The sequence below is a fragment of the Triplophysa dalaica genome, chromosome 24 (assembly GCF_015846415.1).
Source record: "Triplophysa dalaica isolate WHDGS20190420 chromosome 24, ASM1584641v1, whole genome shotgun sequence".
NCBI classification, from domain to species: domain Eukaryota; kingdom Metazoa; phylum Chordata; class Actinopteri; order Cypriniformes; family Nemacheilidae; genus Triplophysa; species Triplophysa dalaica.
The window spans coordinates 16,672,211-16,686,450 of NC_079565.1; the positions used below are offsets into that span (position 1 = coordinate 16,672,211).

General features: G+C 40.0%; 1 protein-coding gene across 1 annotated transcript in view; it reads right to left on the bottom strand.

Annotated features, from left to right (window-relative positions):
- Positions 1-5,741, bottom strand: part of LOC130413935 (anoctamin-1) — a 39,187-nt gene extending 33,446 nt beyond the window's left edge. The window contains exons 1-2 of the mRNA XM_056739481.1: positions 5,538-5,741; positions 4,901-5,052 (exon numbers count right to left, since the gene is read on the bottom strand). Of these exons, the coding sequence (XP_056595459.1) occupies positions 4,901-4,996 (96 nt within the window). The 5' untranslated portion in view covers positions 4,997-5,052; positions 5,538-5,741. The remainder of the gene's footprint in view (positions 1-4,900; positions 5,053-5,537) is intronic.
- Between the last annotated feature and the right edge of the window lie 8,499 nt (positions 5,742-14,240).

Below are 14,240 nucleotides of genomic sequence, written 5' to 3' on the forward strand. Positions count from 1 at the left end.
CAAACTTGAGGAACATTGGTACAAACATCCTGAATCCCTGCAGTACTGAATGAATAGTTATCAAACTGCCGATGGAACGGCGAGGTAGAGACCTAAGAAGTCAAAGATATGTCTACATCTACAGGCTTTCTCAAAGACACACGGAAACATGCCACACTCACGTGAAATTTGCCATGAAAGACCACATCACGTATGAAGTGTTTTTGTTTGCAGATGTGTTCACTATCATTCTCAGAGATATCCATCCGTCAGTCTCTGCCTCCAACCTGCTCTCATTCGCTCTTATTCTTCAATCTGTTTTCTGTCCGGCTTTCAGAATGAAGCAAGTCTAAAGTCACAAACTGATCCCACTTGTTATTTGAGAGGAGCGAGAGGAGCCAAGCGCTAATATTAGACTCAACTATAAAGCCATACATCAAACTCTGAAGATACTGTACCTCCTTCATATGCATGGGCTTCATGAAGTGTTCATTCTGTGTTAGAATATGATTTAGTCTCTTCAGGTGGCGTTCCGTCTCAGAGACACATGTTTGAGTAACAGGAGAGGATTGAAGAGGAGCAGATTTCATGATGATGTTTATTGGCGTTCTGACACTGATCACAGCTTCATCCTCATAAAGTCTCGACTCTGTTGGTCATGACTCAAGAATCAGACGGGTTTGGAGATAAATGGGACAGGGCTTTTATATATGTGACCCTGGATCACAAAAGCAGTCTTCAGTAGCACGTGAACATTTTCAGTAAAAGACAAAAATACATTGTATGGGTCAAAATGATTGATTTTTCTTTTATGACAAAACTCATTAGGATATGAAGTAAAGATCATGTTCCATGAAGATATTTTGTAAATGCCCTACCTTAAATGTATAACAACTGTATTTTTGTGAGTGGATGACCTGCCACGGCACCGCTGATTCACAACTTCAAAGGCAATTTTCTCAATATTAGATTTTTTTGCACTCTCAGATTCCAGAGATTTAAACGCTTGTATCTCAGCCAGATATTGTCCTGATCTAACAGCTCATATATCAACAGAAATCTTATTTCTTTATAAAATCTCAATGTTAAAAACTTGACCATAAGACAGCTTTTGTTGTCCAGGGTCACACACATACTGTATGTGTGTGTGTGTGTGTGTGTGTGTGTGCAGGTCCAGAGATGACATGAGACAGAAGCATGTGCAGTGAATCACTAAAACAGCCTCATACATGTTACATGTCGTAACACAATTTGTTATTGAAAGATCAAATACACTGTAAAGTCGAGCACTGCTTCACAAACACACAAAAGAGTGGAGATCTAATGAAACAAATCATGTAAAGATGAATCAGCTGGTTAGTAATAACAGTAAATGACCATAAACCAAACCTTCAGTACAGTATGTACATTGTAAAATATACTTCTCCATTGCTTACACACAACTCATTTACCATTTTCTGACAACTATAAACAACAAAACCTGTGTTTGTGAACAATACACAAACTTCTGCCATCCCCACAAACATCTACTAGATAAATCACTTCACTGCTTTTCTTTCTCTTCTCTGTAAGTCTGTCATCTGCTAAATGTTATTTGTACAGTTTTTGTGTTGTGTTGTGTTGTGTTGTGTTGTGTGAAGAAGTGGTATGGGAACACTAACAAGATCAATGTAGCAGACGAACCCACTCTGTTACCAGGAACTGAATGAATCAAAACGGTAGCACACAGGTTCACTAGTGTAAAGAATGGGCTCCAAGACGTGAATATCAGAAAATACAAAACTTTATACGGTCAAATGAATAAATATGGTTAAAAAAGCTACATAGCATCAACACAAGAAGCACACGTCACTCTCACACTCTTAAACAAGAGAGCAAGGTTGACCAGAGGCAGGTAAGATAGCGACTAAGTATGACACAAAATCATATCACCATGTGCACATCTCACGCAAACACACACACACACACACACAGTAGGGTACAGCATCAATCCACAGCACTCAGTGAGATAAGGACCACCACCACACAAAACTATCTGCCCGCTCCGGGCCTCAGCTCCTTCATTAGCTTCAGTAACTCATTTAATGAAGCGCCCACATAGAAGACAGACATCATCACGTCACAGCACAGGACTTCATGTTGAAGCTCAATCACCCATTCCACAGCAGATGACAGTGCGGCGAGACAGACAACAGCATCCAAAGTCGGAGATGCGTTGCTTATTTGCAAGCCGATTACTGTACGGAAGAGGGACTTTACACCCCGAATGAACGGCCCTCAGACATGTGCACAGTGACACAAGAACGTTCCCCTACGTGACAATACAGCAATATGTGAAACCGAACGGCTAGTAGGCGGAGTCAACATTTAACAGATTTGTTTTTATGACTCGTCCAAATCATTGAAGATGACTCATTTAGGAACAAAACGCCACTTCAGGTCTGTAAAAGGGACAACAGAAAGGCGAAGTACTCGGTCACTGAAACACAACTTTTTCGAAAAACTCCAGCCAGGGTGAAGCTTTATAAAAAGTCTGGTTTTAATGTTAATGTGTAGACGGTGAAACCAGAGATTTGGTGTAGGCATATGACTTTGGAATTCGTGCCGCTATCTCCTTAAGCCTGGCTCAGACTACAGGATTCACGGCCAGATTTTACCCCGATTTCCCCTCCCGAGAATCTTTGAAAAAATCGGGCCTAGAAACGCGATCGGGCCCGAGAATCGGCCCAGATTATCACGTAATGTGAGGCGTTCACAGATCGAATCTTAGAACTCCCGATCTGCTCCGAGAGAAATCTTAGCCGCCCCGATCATATCAAACATGTTGGATATTTAGGATTGTAGATCGGGCTGATGACGTTGGTGCTTTCGCTACAGCCAATGAGAGACAGATCTGAAAGTTGACGAAGATGACTGACAGGCCTTTAAAAATATCAACCGTTAAAGCTCCTGCAAGGGTACGTTGTACAGCGGAGATGGAGGAACAACGTGTGGCAACAACAGGATTGTCTTTATAATTTATCCTCAAAAACATACCACAACCGCATAGATAAGGAAAAGATCTGGGGAGAAGTCGCATCGGTTTTAAATGTACCGGGTAAATTAACTGCTAACGCGTAGCTTGTAGTTTCGGTCAACATATTGTTATTTAACTATAGGCACACATACATGCGTTTATGTGTTTGTTTTTTTGCTTTATCTTATAATCACGTTGGCGTTCATCTTAGTTCGGCAGCGACAATCGTTTTCTTCCGTTATTTATTAACATTAAACTTAAGCTGCTCGCCCAGAGCACAGTCATAACTTCAGCCCTAGCAAAAAAGCATTATAGCATCATCTGCTCAAAATACGATCCCGCGGCTTTAGACTGACAGACAGAGAATCATTCAGAGCGCGACAAAGACACAGAATTCCAGGATTGAATGTTACACACCTTGCTACAGTTTTGCTACAGTAACGTATACATCCCTTACTTTTGAATTGCTACCGAAACATCTGCTTTTCACCGCGGATAAGCCGTAGTACAGTTAAACGGGTACAGTTACACACTCAAGACCTGTTGCATAGCCGCTGCATTTCCTTCATCTATCGTAGAAATACACTTTTTTCATAATAGGACAAATAGATCACGTGAAATTACTGCGATGTCGCTTTGTTTACTTCTGTTTCCCGGTGAGATGACGTAAGAGGCGTCCGTTGGTATGATAATCTTAATATTATCCTGTATTTGGGTGTCTTAAAATGTCTTTCGATGCGCAATTATGATATAAAAAAAATCCAATCAATTTATTTATTTTTTTGCACTCGCTACATTTAGTCTTATTTATAAACACAACTTTACCCCCAACGTTTTCTTCTCTGGACATTTCACATTCATAAATGCAAGTTTACAAAGGGCAAACCTATTTTTACAGTGCTTGAAAAAGAGATTCAAATGTAGATGTAATGCAAGGTTTAAGATTTTACATAAGAGAATCTGATAAGATTCTCCTTATGTGTGAGCTGCAATCAGATTTAAAATCTGTCAGGATTGTAAAACTCCAGTAGTCTGAGCCAGGCTTTAGTTTGACGTCAGATTCCAGGCTTCTGATTGGCCAACACTGCTTTATGGTAAGGATTATATCGCCACCTGTGGGATTGGCATGCTTTTAACAGCACTTCATAACATGTTTTTGCGCTTTTGTGTGGACATGCTTTTTTTTACGAAAAAGGAAAAACTCTGTTTATTAAAATACCCGTGTATGTGTGGACTAGGCCTAAACTCTGTGATGTGACAGACAATCCAGAATCTGACAATGTGAACAGAACATTTCAAGATTTACATCAGTGAGTAAATGCGATTGTCAATCAACATGAACAGTGTGAACTAAGTAGTAGGATAAATTTGAGCCTTGTCACATGTGTTACTACAGTATGGATCCAGCATTGTTGTCTTCTGATATTCTCACTCAGTTTAGGGTAAAAAATTGCATACTAAATCTAATACTGACTGCACTTCATATTGGGGGAAACAGTGGCCCACTTTCTTTGACTTTGAAAACCCTTCGCACACCACTATGTTGTTGTTTCTATCAATACTAGTAACACATAACCAACAACATAAGATAACATTGTTTCATCAGGTCATCCATGCACAAGGTACAGTATGTGCGTCGTGTCTGATTGATTTCCATCAGCAGTGGAGCTGAAGACGATAACTGCCTTCATTCCTTCACTGTATAATCCAGCTGTACATTTGTTTTTGTTGTGGCAAAAGTTACATATTGTGCCTTTAATCGTATCAGTTTTAATACGGCAAAAGAACAGGAGAGATAAACACAGTGTCAAACGTTTCAATCCATATGTAATGCACATATTCAGGTGTGATGTGCTACACTTGCTGTCACAAGAAGTGCTGTGTAAAACTAATCAAAACACTTACCATTGAATCTTGGAGGTCATCAATATCTTCTGTGACTTTGATGATGTTATCTTGCTTTTTGTTGCTTATTACAGAGGAATGATGTTCATTTCTCATTATGACCGCTGTGTTGAAAGCGATCAACTTCAATAGATTGTAGATCAGAGTTTGACCTGAAGATGAAAAGCAACATTAAACAGAGTTTGTGACCAACATTATAAAACATTATTTATGCTTAGCCGTACTGCATCTCTCTCATGAAATAACATGTCTTGAAAATGATGCGCAATCTGCAAACTCTAGATTACTTCAAACAATGCACTTAATGCCAGAACACTTGAAGAGAACCTTCAGGACAACTGTTTTGTACTGAAGATAAGAAGAACCTGTTAAACATGATGTTGTTCCTCTGATCAGAATTTGTCTGTTAAACACAACTTTATTCTTTGTATTGTACATTTATATCAGGAGACATTATCTGAAGAAGATTTCATTCTCATGACTACAATACAATGCTTTAAAGACTGGGTGGTTAGTAATCTCACCTGAAGAAAAATCTATTTGATGAACCAAACTTCTCTCAATGTCATGGGTTATATACAGAACTCTTATAAAGTGCAGTAGTTTGTGAAGTTCATGGTGTAAAGAGAAGTTTTACCTCATTCAGATGGAGTCAGATGTGCAGAAGTCTAGGAACAGTCTACAGGTGAAGCGGCTCCGAGTGACGACACATGAATGAAACTCTCTGAACACCACTTCAACACAGAGAGCACCGGCAACACTCAAACTCCCCATTCACTCTCTCTCTCTCTCTCTCTCTCTCTCTCTCATCCTCTCTCTCTCTTTCTCATCCTCTCTCTCTCTCTCTCTCATCCTCTCTCTCTCTCTCTCTCTCTCTCTCATCCTCTCTCTCTCTCTCATCCTCTCTCTCTCTCTCTCTCTCTCTCTCTCTCATCCTCTCTCTCTCTCTCTCTCTCTCATCCTCTCTCTCTCTCTCTCTCTCTCTCATCCTCTCTCTCTCTCTCTCTCTCATCCTCTCTATCTCTCTCTCTCATCCTCTCTCTCTCTCTCTCTCTCTCATCCTCTCTCTCTCTCTCTCTCTCTCTCTCTCATCCTCTCTCTCTCTCTCTCTCTCTCTCATCCTCTCTCTCTCTCTCTCTCTCTGTCTCTCTCTCTCTCTCTCTGTCTCTCTCATCCTCTCTCTCTCTCCCTCTCTCTCATCCTCTCTCTCTCTGTCTCTCTCTCTCTCTCTCTCTCTCTCTCTCATCCTCTCTCTCTCTCTCTCTCATCCTCTCTCTCTCTCTCTCTCTCTCATCCTCTTTCTCTCTCTCTCTCTGTCTCTCTCTCATCCTCTCTCTCTCTCTCTCTCTCTCTGTCTCTCTCTCTCTCTCTCTCTCTCTCTCTCTGTCTCTCTCTGTCTCTCTCTCACCCTCTCTAACACCCTCTCTCTCTCTCTCTCTCTGTCTCTCTCTGTCTCTCTAACACCCTCTCTCTCTCTCTCTCTCTCTCTCTCTCTCTCTCTCTCTGTCTCTCTCTCTCTCTCTCTCTGTCTCTCTCTGTCTCTCTCTCACCCTCTCTAACACCCTCTCTCTCTCTCTCTCTCTCTCTCTCTCTCTCTCTCTCTCTCTCTCTCTCTCTCTCTCTCTGTCTCTCTCTGTCTCTCTAACACCCTCTCTCTCTCTCTCTCTCTCTCTCTCTCTCTCTCTCTCTGTCTCTCTCTCTCTCTCTCTCTGTCTCTCTCTGTCTCTCTCTCACCCTCTCTAACACCCTCTCTCTCTCTCTCTCTCTCTCTGTCTCTCTCTGTCTCTCTCTCTCTCTCTGTCTCTCTCTGTCTCTCTCTCACCCTCTCTCACACCCTCTCTCTGTCTCTCTGTCACTAGGCTATATACATGCGTGTGGTAATATTTGTGATGATTCTCTCTCGAGCAGTTTAAATCCTCAGAGATATGACCCTGAATGAAACAGATCGTGGGAAGAACATCCCATCCCATGTTAACAATCAAACAAGCCCTGTTTACAGACTCTATACTGACACTATGAACATGGTGATTAAAAACACTTGTTTAGTCATATAAAGACCTGGAGTGTTTCAAGTGGACATACTGTACGTCATGTTGATGTTTGGACCTTCATGTGTAACAGGTACATCACAAAATCCCCATACACACCTAGTTAGAGAAATAGTTTGAGAAATGATTTGAGAAATGCCTGTTTCTCAATGAGTCTTCTTCAGCCTTCTTGCGTCCTCGTGTTCTTGCTCTACGTCATCGCCAACCGTTAAAGTCTGGTTCCAGTACAAAAGAACACAAGTAGAGACCCTTATGAAAATTGACCATGGTTTTACTACGGTTAAAACCTAAAAAACATGGTTACTTTGGTAAAACAACAAAATAACTATGGTTTTAAAAACCAAGTTTTAGTCAAAACCATAGTAAACGACAGTGTAACGAAGTTCATTAAAAGGAAGGAAGGAGGCGGGAACCAGCAGACATTTAAATAAAGTTTTAATAAAATAAACAAACAAAAACAAGGAAAGTAAAATGCCGGCAGCCACCTCACGGTCGACCGCCGGCCTCAAGAACATAAATACAGTCGTAAAACATGTCCGGGCCCGGTCCTCTCTCATCAGCAGTCCCGTCACTCGTCCTCTTATGCTCCTGATCTCCTCTGTGAGATGCCGGACCGATGCGCACACAGCTGATTCAAACTATCAATCACGCCACCGGCCCGCCTCACAGCTCTCATCATGTCTTCCTGACCACAGACGTTAACTGAAGTGAAACCATAATTGTGCCCTGTGTAATAAATGCACCAAAAAACATGGTTTTTCATTTTTGTAAGGAGAGGACGCATGAACTACCCGGATGTGTTTCTGGAATAGAGACTAGAAGACCCGCTTGAGTTGCTTCCTCACAAGAGCACAAGTCCCTTCTTTGAGTTCTTGGAATCAAGATACAGCCAATGTCTACTGCTGTTCACTCCACACATCTAGTGGTTTCATACTCATATATTTTGTATGTTTAGAAAAACCTGTATGTTTAGAACCAGAACAAAACACACTTGTTGTCCGGCTTCACAAAAAAACTGTGTTTTCATTTACAGTATAAGTGCTGCTTTCACACATTACTTCTACTTATGTGTATCACTACAGTAACTACACCATGATAAATATTAATAAACAAACATGATAATACTTTTACTTGTGTAACATCAAGTTATTTTTATCCTCAAAGGTAATCTACTAAAGGGGACATGTTTATCTTTCATGGAACTAAAACCGAGGTTTTCAAACTGGGTTGTGGGGACCCTCAGGGGCCTCCAGAAGGATGCAAGGGGTCCCAGACATTTTCTAGGAAAAAAAGATTAATCAAAAATAGATAAAAGTGTGCCATGTGCTTCTGGATCAATATCCACAGTCACTTAAAAGAACTTCTTCAGTAAATATAACACAAAGCACTGAAACATTGTGAAACTGCTGTTTTAAGTTGAATTGTATTGTTTCCTGTTGAATGTCCTTTTGTTTATTACAGTATTATTACTTGTTAAAACATCAAAGGGATACTCCCTCCCTGAATTAACTACTCACCCTCAAACTGTGTCTAACCTGTACACATTTTTTGTTCTGTTGAATACAAAGAAAGATATTTAGATGAATGTTAGCAACTGAGATCTGTGTGATCTTTGTCTTGTGATGACGTTCTATTGTGTAAAAAAAACAGCGTCACAAAGGTGACATCTAGTGGCCACCTGGGGAAGTGCCAAAAGGCTTGATCATGTGACCAAGAAACATACGTCATCAGTGTTGCTGATGTCCATTTGAGTGCAATATTAATGCACACTTGATCATGATCGCCCATATATTTATATACTTGTAAATTGTAAATAATCTTGCCTCTTACTTACTAATGATTGTGTTATTTCGGATTATTACAAGTGATTTTGCATTTATGCTTGTGCACATGTATATGAGAAGTTTAAACCTGTAAGATTTATTATTGTTGTTCTGTTTATATTTGCAGTCACACACAAATAATGATAAAACCAACCTGTTCCTGAGTGTACTCTGAGCTGCCACTGCTGGGGTGCAGGTTGAATCCTCTGTCTGTGTTGTTGGACAAACATTGTGTCACGATTTATCAAAGACAGAACCTAAGCGGCAGTGGCGTTGCTAGGCCCTTATTAGGGGACATAAAGCCCCCCTAAAGTTCTAGTTTAGCCCCCCGTAAATATTGTGTGTAATAATGTAATCTGTACAAGAATTCGAGATCGGTTTATATTCCCCGTTATTATGAAAACGGCTTCAGGCTGCGTTATTTAGCGCATCTTCAGTTCACACAGTATCATATTGGAGTTAAGTAACGTTATAAGGTGTGTTCATTAACATGACATCTGCATTTTTGCCATTCTTTGTTATACATGCATCTTAATATGATGTGGAAGCGATAAAAGACCCTTTCCCATTCACTGTTTAAAAGTTTTATGTGCGTTAACTATTTATTAACTTTACCTCAAGCCAAATGAAATCACTAAACACCAATGACGTCATACTTCCACGATTAAGATGATATTGTATCGCACAGAAAGTGTCATTAATGATGATGTGCTATAGTTATAGAGAGTCGACGGTAGTTTTGACAGCTCTGTAAAGAGGACGAGCAGATAAGAGTTACTGTAGATCAGCTGGTGAGGCAGTGTTATTCACTGTTCTGAGTTCAGAGGAAATAAAAGTGTACCTAGATGTCGTCTTTCAGACGCTTCTGTATTATTATCTCTCTCTCTCTATCTCTCTCTCTCTCTCTCTCTCTCTCTCTCTCTCTCTCTTTCTCTATCTCTTTCTCTTTCTCTCTCTCTCTCTCTCTGTCTCTGTCTCTCTTTCTCTATCTGTTTCTCTCTCTCTCTATCTCTCTCTCTCTCTCTTTCTCTCTCTCTCTCTCTCTCTCTCTCTCTCTCTCTGTCTCTCTTTCTCTATCTGTTTCTCTCTCTCTCTCTCTCTTTATCTCTCTCTCTCAATTCAATTCAATTCAATTCAATTTGCTTTATTAGCATGACTGTTATTGTTACAATATTGCCAAAGCACAATGTACACGTATAAACAGGTAAAAAACATAAACAAAACGTACTTTAACTTAAATAACCGAACAGTGGATTTGGAACATTTGTGAACATTACCACAGTGTTAACATACATATATTCTTACACATTATCAAGGGAGACGATGGTGGGTAGAGTGGGGATATACACATGACATATATAACACAATATCACACACACTCATCTACTGTCTCTCAGGCTGTGACACATCCACACATATCTGGCAGCAAGTGCTGCTGTCTGTCCATCCCCTAATATTATTTTCATCTGTTCAGTTTCACCCAAAGCTGAGAAGTTTTTGATGACTTTATTACATTTATTCATGAATAGATCTCTTATAGTTGTGTATTTGTGGCAGTGTAAGAGGAAGTGTGTTTCTGTTTCGATCTGTCCTATGTTACAGTGAACACACACTCTTTGCTCTCTGGGCAGCCAGTTTTTTCTGTGTCTGCCGGTCTCCATGGCCAAACTATGATCACTGGTCCTATATTTACACATCAATTGTCTTTGTTTTGTGTCTTTAATTATTTGCAGGTATTCTTTGAATTCATAATTCGTATTTAGACTTCGGTAAAATTGTAATTTGCTCTGTGTTTTTGTTTCCTATTCCCAATGTTCCAGATATGTAGTTTTAGTTTGTTTAATAATTTGATTTGTTGTGATGTTTGCGGCAGTAATGGTCAGAGACCGGTCAGTGTTAGTGAGTCTTGTGATGAGTTGACTCAGAGGACTCTTTTCTGGGTTCAGTTCTTGTGTTTGAACAGCTATATGCTGAAGGGAATCTGTGGGACTTGATTTTAAGTGCATCCAAAATTTGAGAGATCTTTTTTGTATGTTAATAATTAATGGGAATCGGCCTAATTCTGATCTACATGCATTGTTGGGGGTTTTCCGTTGTAATTTTAAAATCATTTTGCAGAATTCTGTGTGTAGGGTTTCTGTGGGATGTTTCTCCCATCTGGTGTATCTCTGATCACTGAGTGGACCCCAGACCTCACTTCCATACAGTGCTATGGGCAGTATAACACTGTCGAAGATTTTACACCAGATTTTAATGGGTAAATCAATATTTATGAATTTTTTCTTTATAGCATACATAGCTCGTCGAGCTTTATCTTTCAGCACAGTTATTGCCATGTTAAAACGTCCTGAAGCGGTGATGATCAGGCCGAGGTAAGTGTAGTGCATTGTGTGTTCTAGTGGGGTGTTTCCTAGACTAAAGTGATATCTGTGTTCCTGACATCTGGGCTTTTTCTGGAAGACCATAATGTTGGTTTTCTTAAAGTTGACTGCCAGGGCCCAGTTCTGACAGTAGTTCTCGAGCAGGTCCAGATGCTGCTGTAGTCCCTGTGGGGTGGATGACAGCAGCACCAGATCATCTGCATACAGCAAGAGTTTGATGGTTTTGTTCTGGAGAGTGAGTCCAGGGCCGCTAGACTGTTCCAGTTGTTCTGCCAATCCGTTAATATACATATTAAAAAGTGTTGGACTCAAGCTACAACCCTGTCGCACTCCTTTCTTCTGGGTAAAAAAGTCTGTATGTTTTTTGGCAATTCGTACTGCACATTTGTTGTTTGTATACATTGATTTGATGATATCATAGACTTTACCACCTACACCATTTTTTAAGAGTTTAAAATATAATCCCTCGTGCCAAATTGAATCAAAAGCTTTTCTAAAATCGACAAAGCATGCAAATATTTTCCCATTTTTGGTCTGTTGAACATGTTTATTAATGAGGGTGTGTAGGGTGTAGACGTGGTCAGTAGTTCTGTGATTTGGAAGGAAGCCAATTTGGCATGGGCTCAGGACATTGTGTTCACTTAAAAAATGTATAATTCTGTTATTTAGAATACTACAAAATAGTTTCCCCAAAATACTACTAACACAAATGCCTCTAAAGTTATTGGGATCTAATTTATTTCCACTCTTGTGTATTGGTGTAATAAGTCCTATGCTCCAGATGTCAGGAAAGTGGCCTGAATGTAGGATGAGGTTGAATAATTTCAGCACAGCCGTCTGCAGCTCAGGTGTGCTGTGTTTCAACATTTCACCCAGAATATTGTCTGGACCACAAGATTTTTTACATTTTAGGCTTTTAATTTTATTGCTCAATTCCTTGTGTGTAATTGGGAAGTCCAATGGGTTTTGATTATTTTTAATCGTGTTTTCATAAATTTGAAGATTTTGTTTCATCTGATTATAATTGTCATTAAGTTCTTTTGGTGGGATTTCTTTATATAAGTTTTCAAAATGTTTTGTCCAGATGTCTCCGTCTTGGATTGGTAAATCTTGTGGTTTTGTTGTGCTCAGATTATTCCACATGTCCCAGAACTGATTCTGGTTTATTGACAGTTCTATTTCATCAAAACTATTGATCAGGAAGTGTTGCTTTTTCCTTCTTATTGTTTTTTTGTATTCTTTTAGTTTCAAGCCATATTCACTTCTTAGATTTGTGTTGTTCGGCTCTTTATGTTTCAGGTTTGATAATTTTCTCAGTTGTTTTCGTAATGTTTTGCATTCAGGGTCAAACCACTTTTCATCTTTTGGTGTTTTCTTAGAATATTTTGTCCCTTTCTTTTTCAAGTCAGCTTTACATGCTGCTGTTTGAAAGATGTCATTGATTTCATTTGTAGCCGATTGGGTGTCATCTTTAGTTATTTCAAATGTTTTATTAATAAATGTATTGATGAGTTTTTTCAGTTCTTCAGAATGAAGGACTTGAATAAATGTGTCGGTGCTGTCTGGAGCCCATCTGTATGTCTGCTGGATGTGATGCATTTTACAGGTCTGCGGTGTGTTTGGTGTGCGATTAGTCAGTGTTTTAACATATATGTTAGTTTGGTTATGGTCAGAAAGAGGAGTTTGTTGTTTGACAGTAAATGCGCTGAAGGAGGAGGGGTCCATGTCAGAGATGGCATAGTCCACTACACTAGCTCCATGACCTGAACAACATGTGAACCTCCCTAATGAATCTCCTCTGATCCTGCCGTTCAGGATGTACAGACCTGAGGCTCGACACAACTCTAATAATTCTCTACCGTGTTTGTTTACGGTTTGGTCAAGGTTGTTTCTTGGTGGGGGATTTTTTGTGAGGTTCAAGGGGTTTTGGCCAAAGACATGTTTATTGCCATTCGGATCAATGTAATCAGGTTCAGACCCTGTTCTTGCATTAAAATCTCCACACATCAGCACATGTCCCTGGGCCTGGAAACGGCTGATTTCTGTGTGGATGTTGTGAAGATATTCGTCATCATGCTACGGGGATTCTGCAGGAGGAATATAGATGGCACAGAGATACGTGTCAGTGGCTGAAATGCCTATTTGATTGGTTGGTTTTAACCAGCAGTGATATTTTCCAACTGTCATTATAGATATGTGTTTGCTCAGATTCTCTTTGTACCACACTAATATTCCTCCTGAATCTCGTCCGCGATGGACTGTACTTAGTTTAACTGAGGGCACAATTATTTCATAGTAGCCTGAGGGACAGTACATTATCTCGACACCATGTTTCAGTGAGAACAATAATGTCAGCATTACTAATATTTTTGAGAAACTCGAGGTCTGTGCTTTTAGAACCAAATGCTGAAGAATGAAGACCCTGAATCTCTCTATCTCTCTTTCTCTCTCTCTGTCTCTCTGTCTCTCTCTCTTTCTCTCTCTCTCTCTCTATCTCTCTTTCTCTCTCTCTGTCTCTCTGTCTCTCTCTCTTTCTCTCTCTCTGTCTCTCTTTCTCTCTCTCTCTCTCTCTCTCTCTCTGTATCTCTCTCTCTCTCTCTCTCTCTCTCTTTATCTCTCTCTCTCTATCTCTCTTTCTCTCTCTCTCTCTCTGTCTCTCTTTATCTCTCTCTCTCTATCTCTCTTTCTCTCTCTCTCTGTCTCTCTTTCTCTCTCTCTCTCTCTCTCTGTATCTCTCTCTCTCTCTCTCTCTCTTTATCTCTCTCTCTCTATCTCTCTTTCTCTCTCTCTGTCTCTCTCTCTCTCTCTCTCTCTCTCTCTCTCTCTCTCTCTCTCTCTCTCTTTCTCTATCTCTTTCTCTTTCTCTCTCTCTCTCTCTCTCTCTCTGTCTCTCTTTCTCTATCTGTTTCTCTCTCTCTCTCTCTCTTTATCTCTCTCTCTCTATCTCTCTTTCTCTCTCTCTGTCTCTCTTTCTCTCTCTCTCTCTCTCTCTGTATCTCTCTCTCTCTCTCTCTCTCTCTCTCTCTTTATCTCTCTCTCTCTATCTCTCTTTCTCTCTCTCTCTCTCTCTCTGTCTCTCTTTATCTCT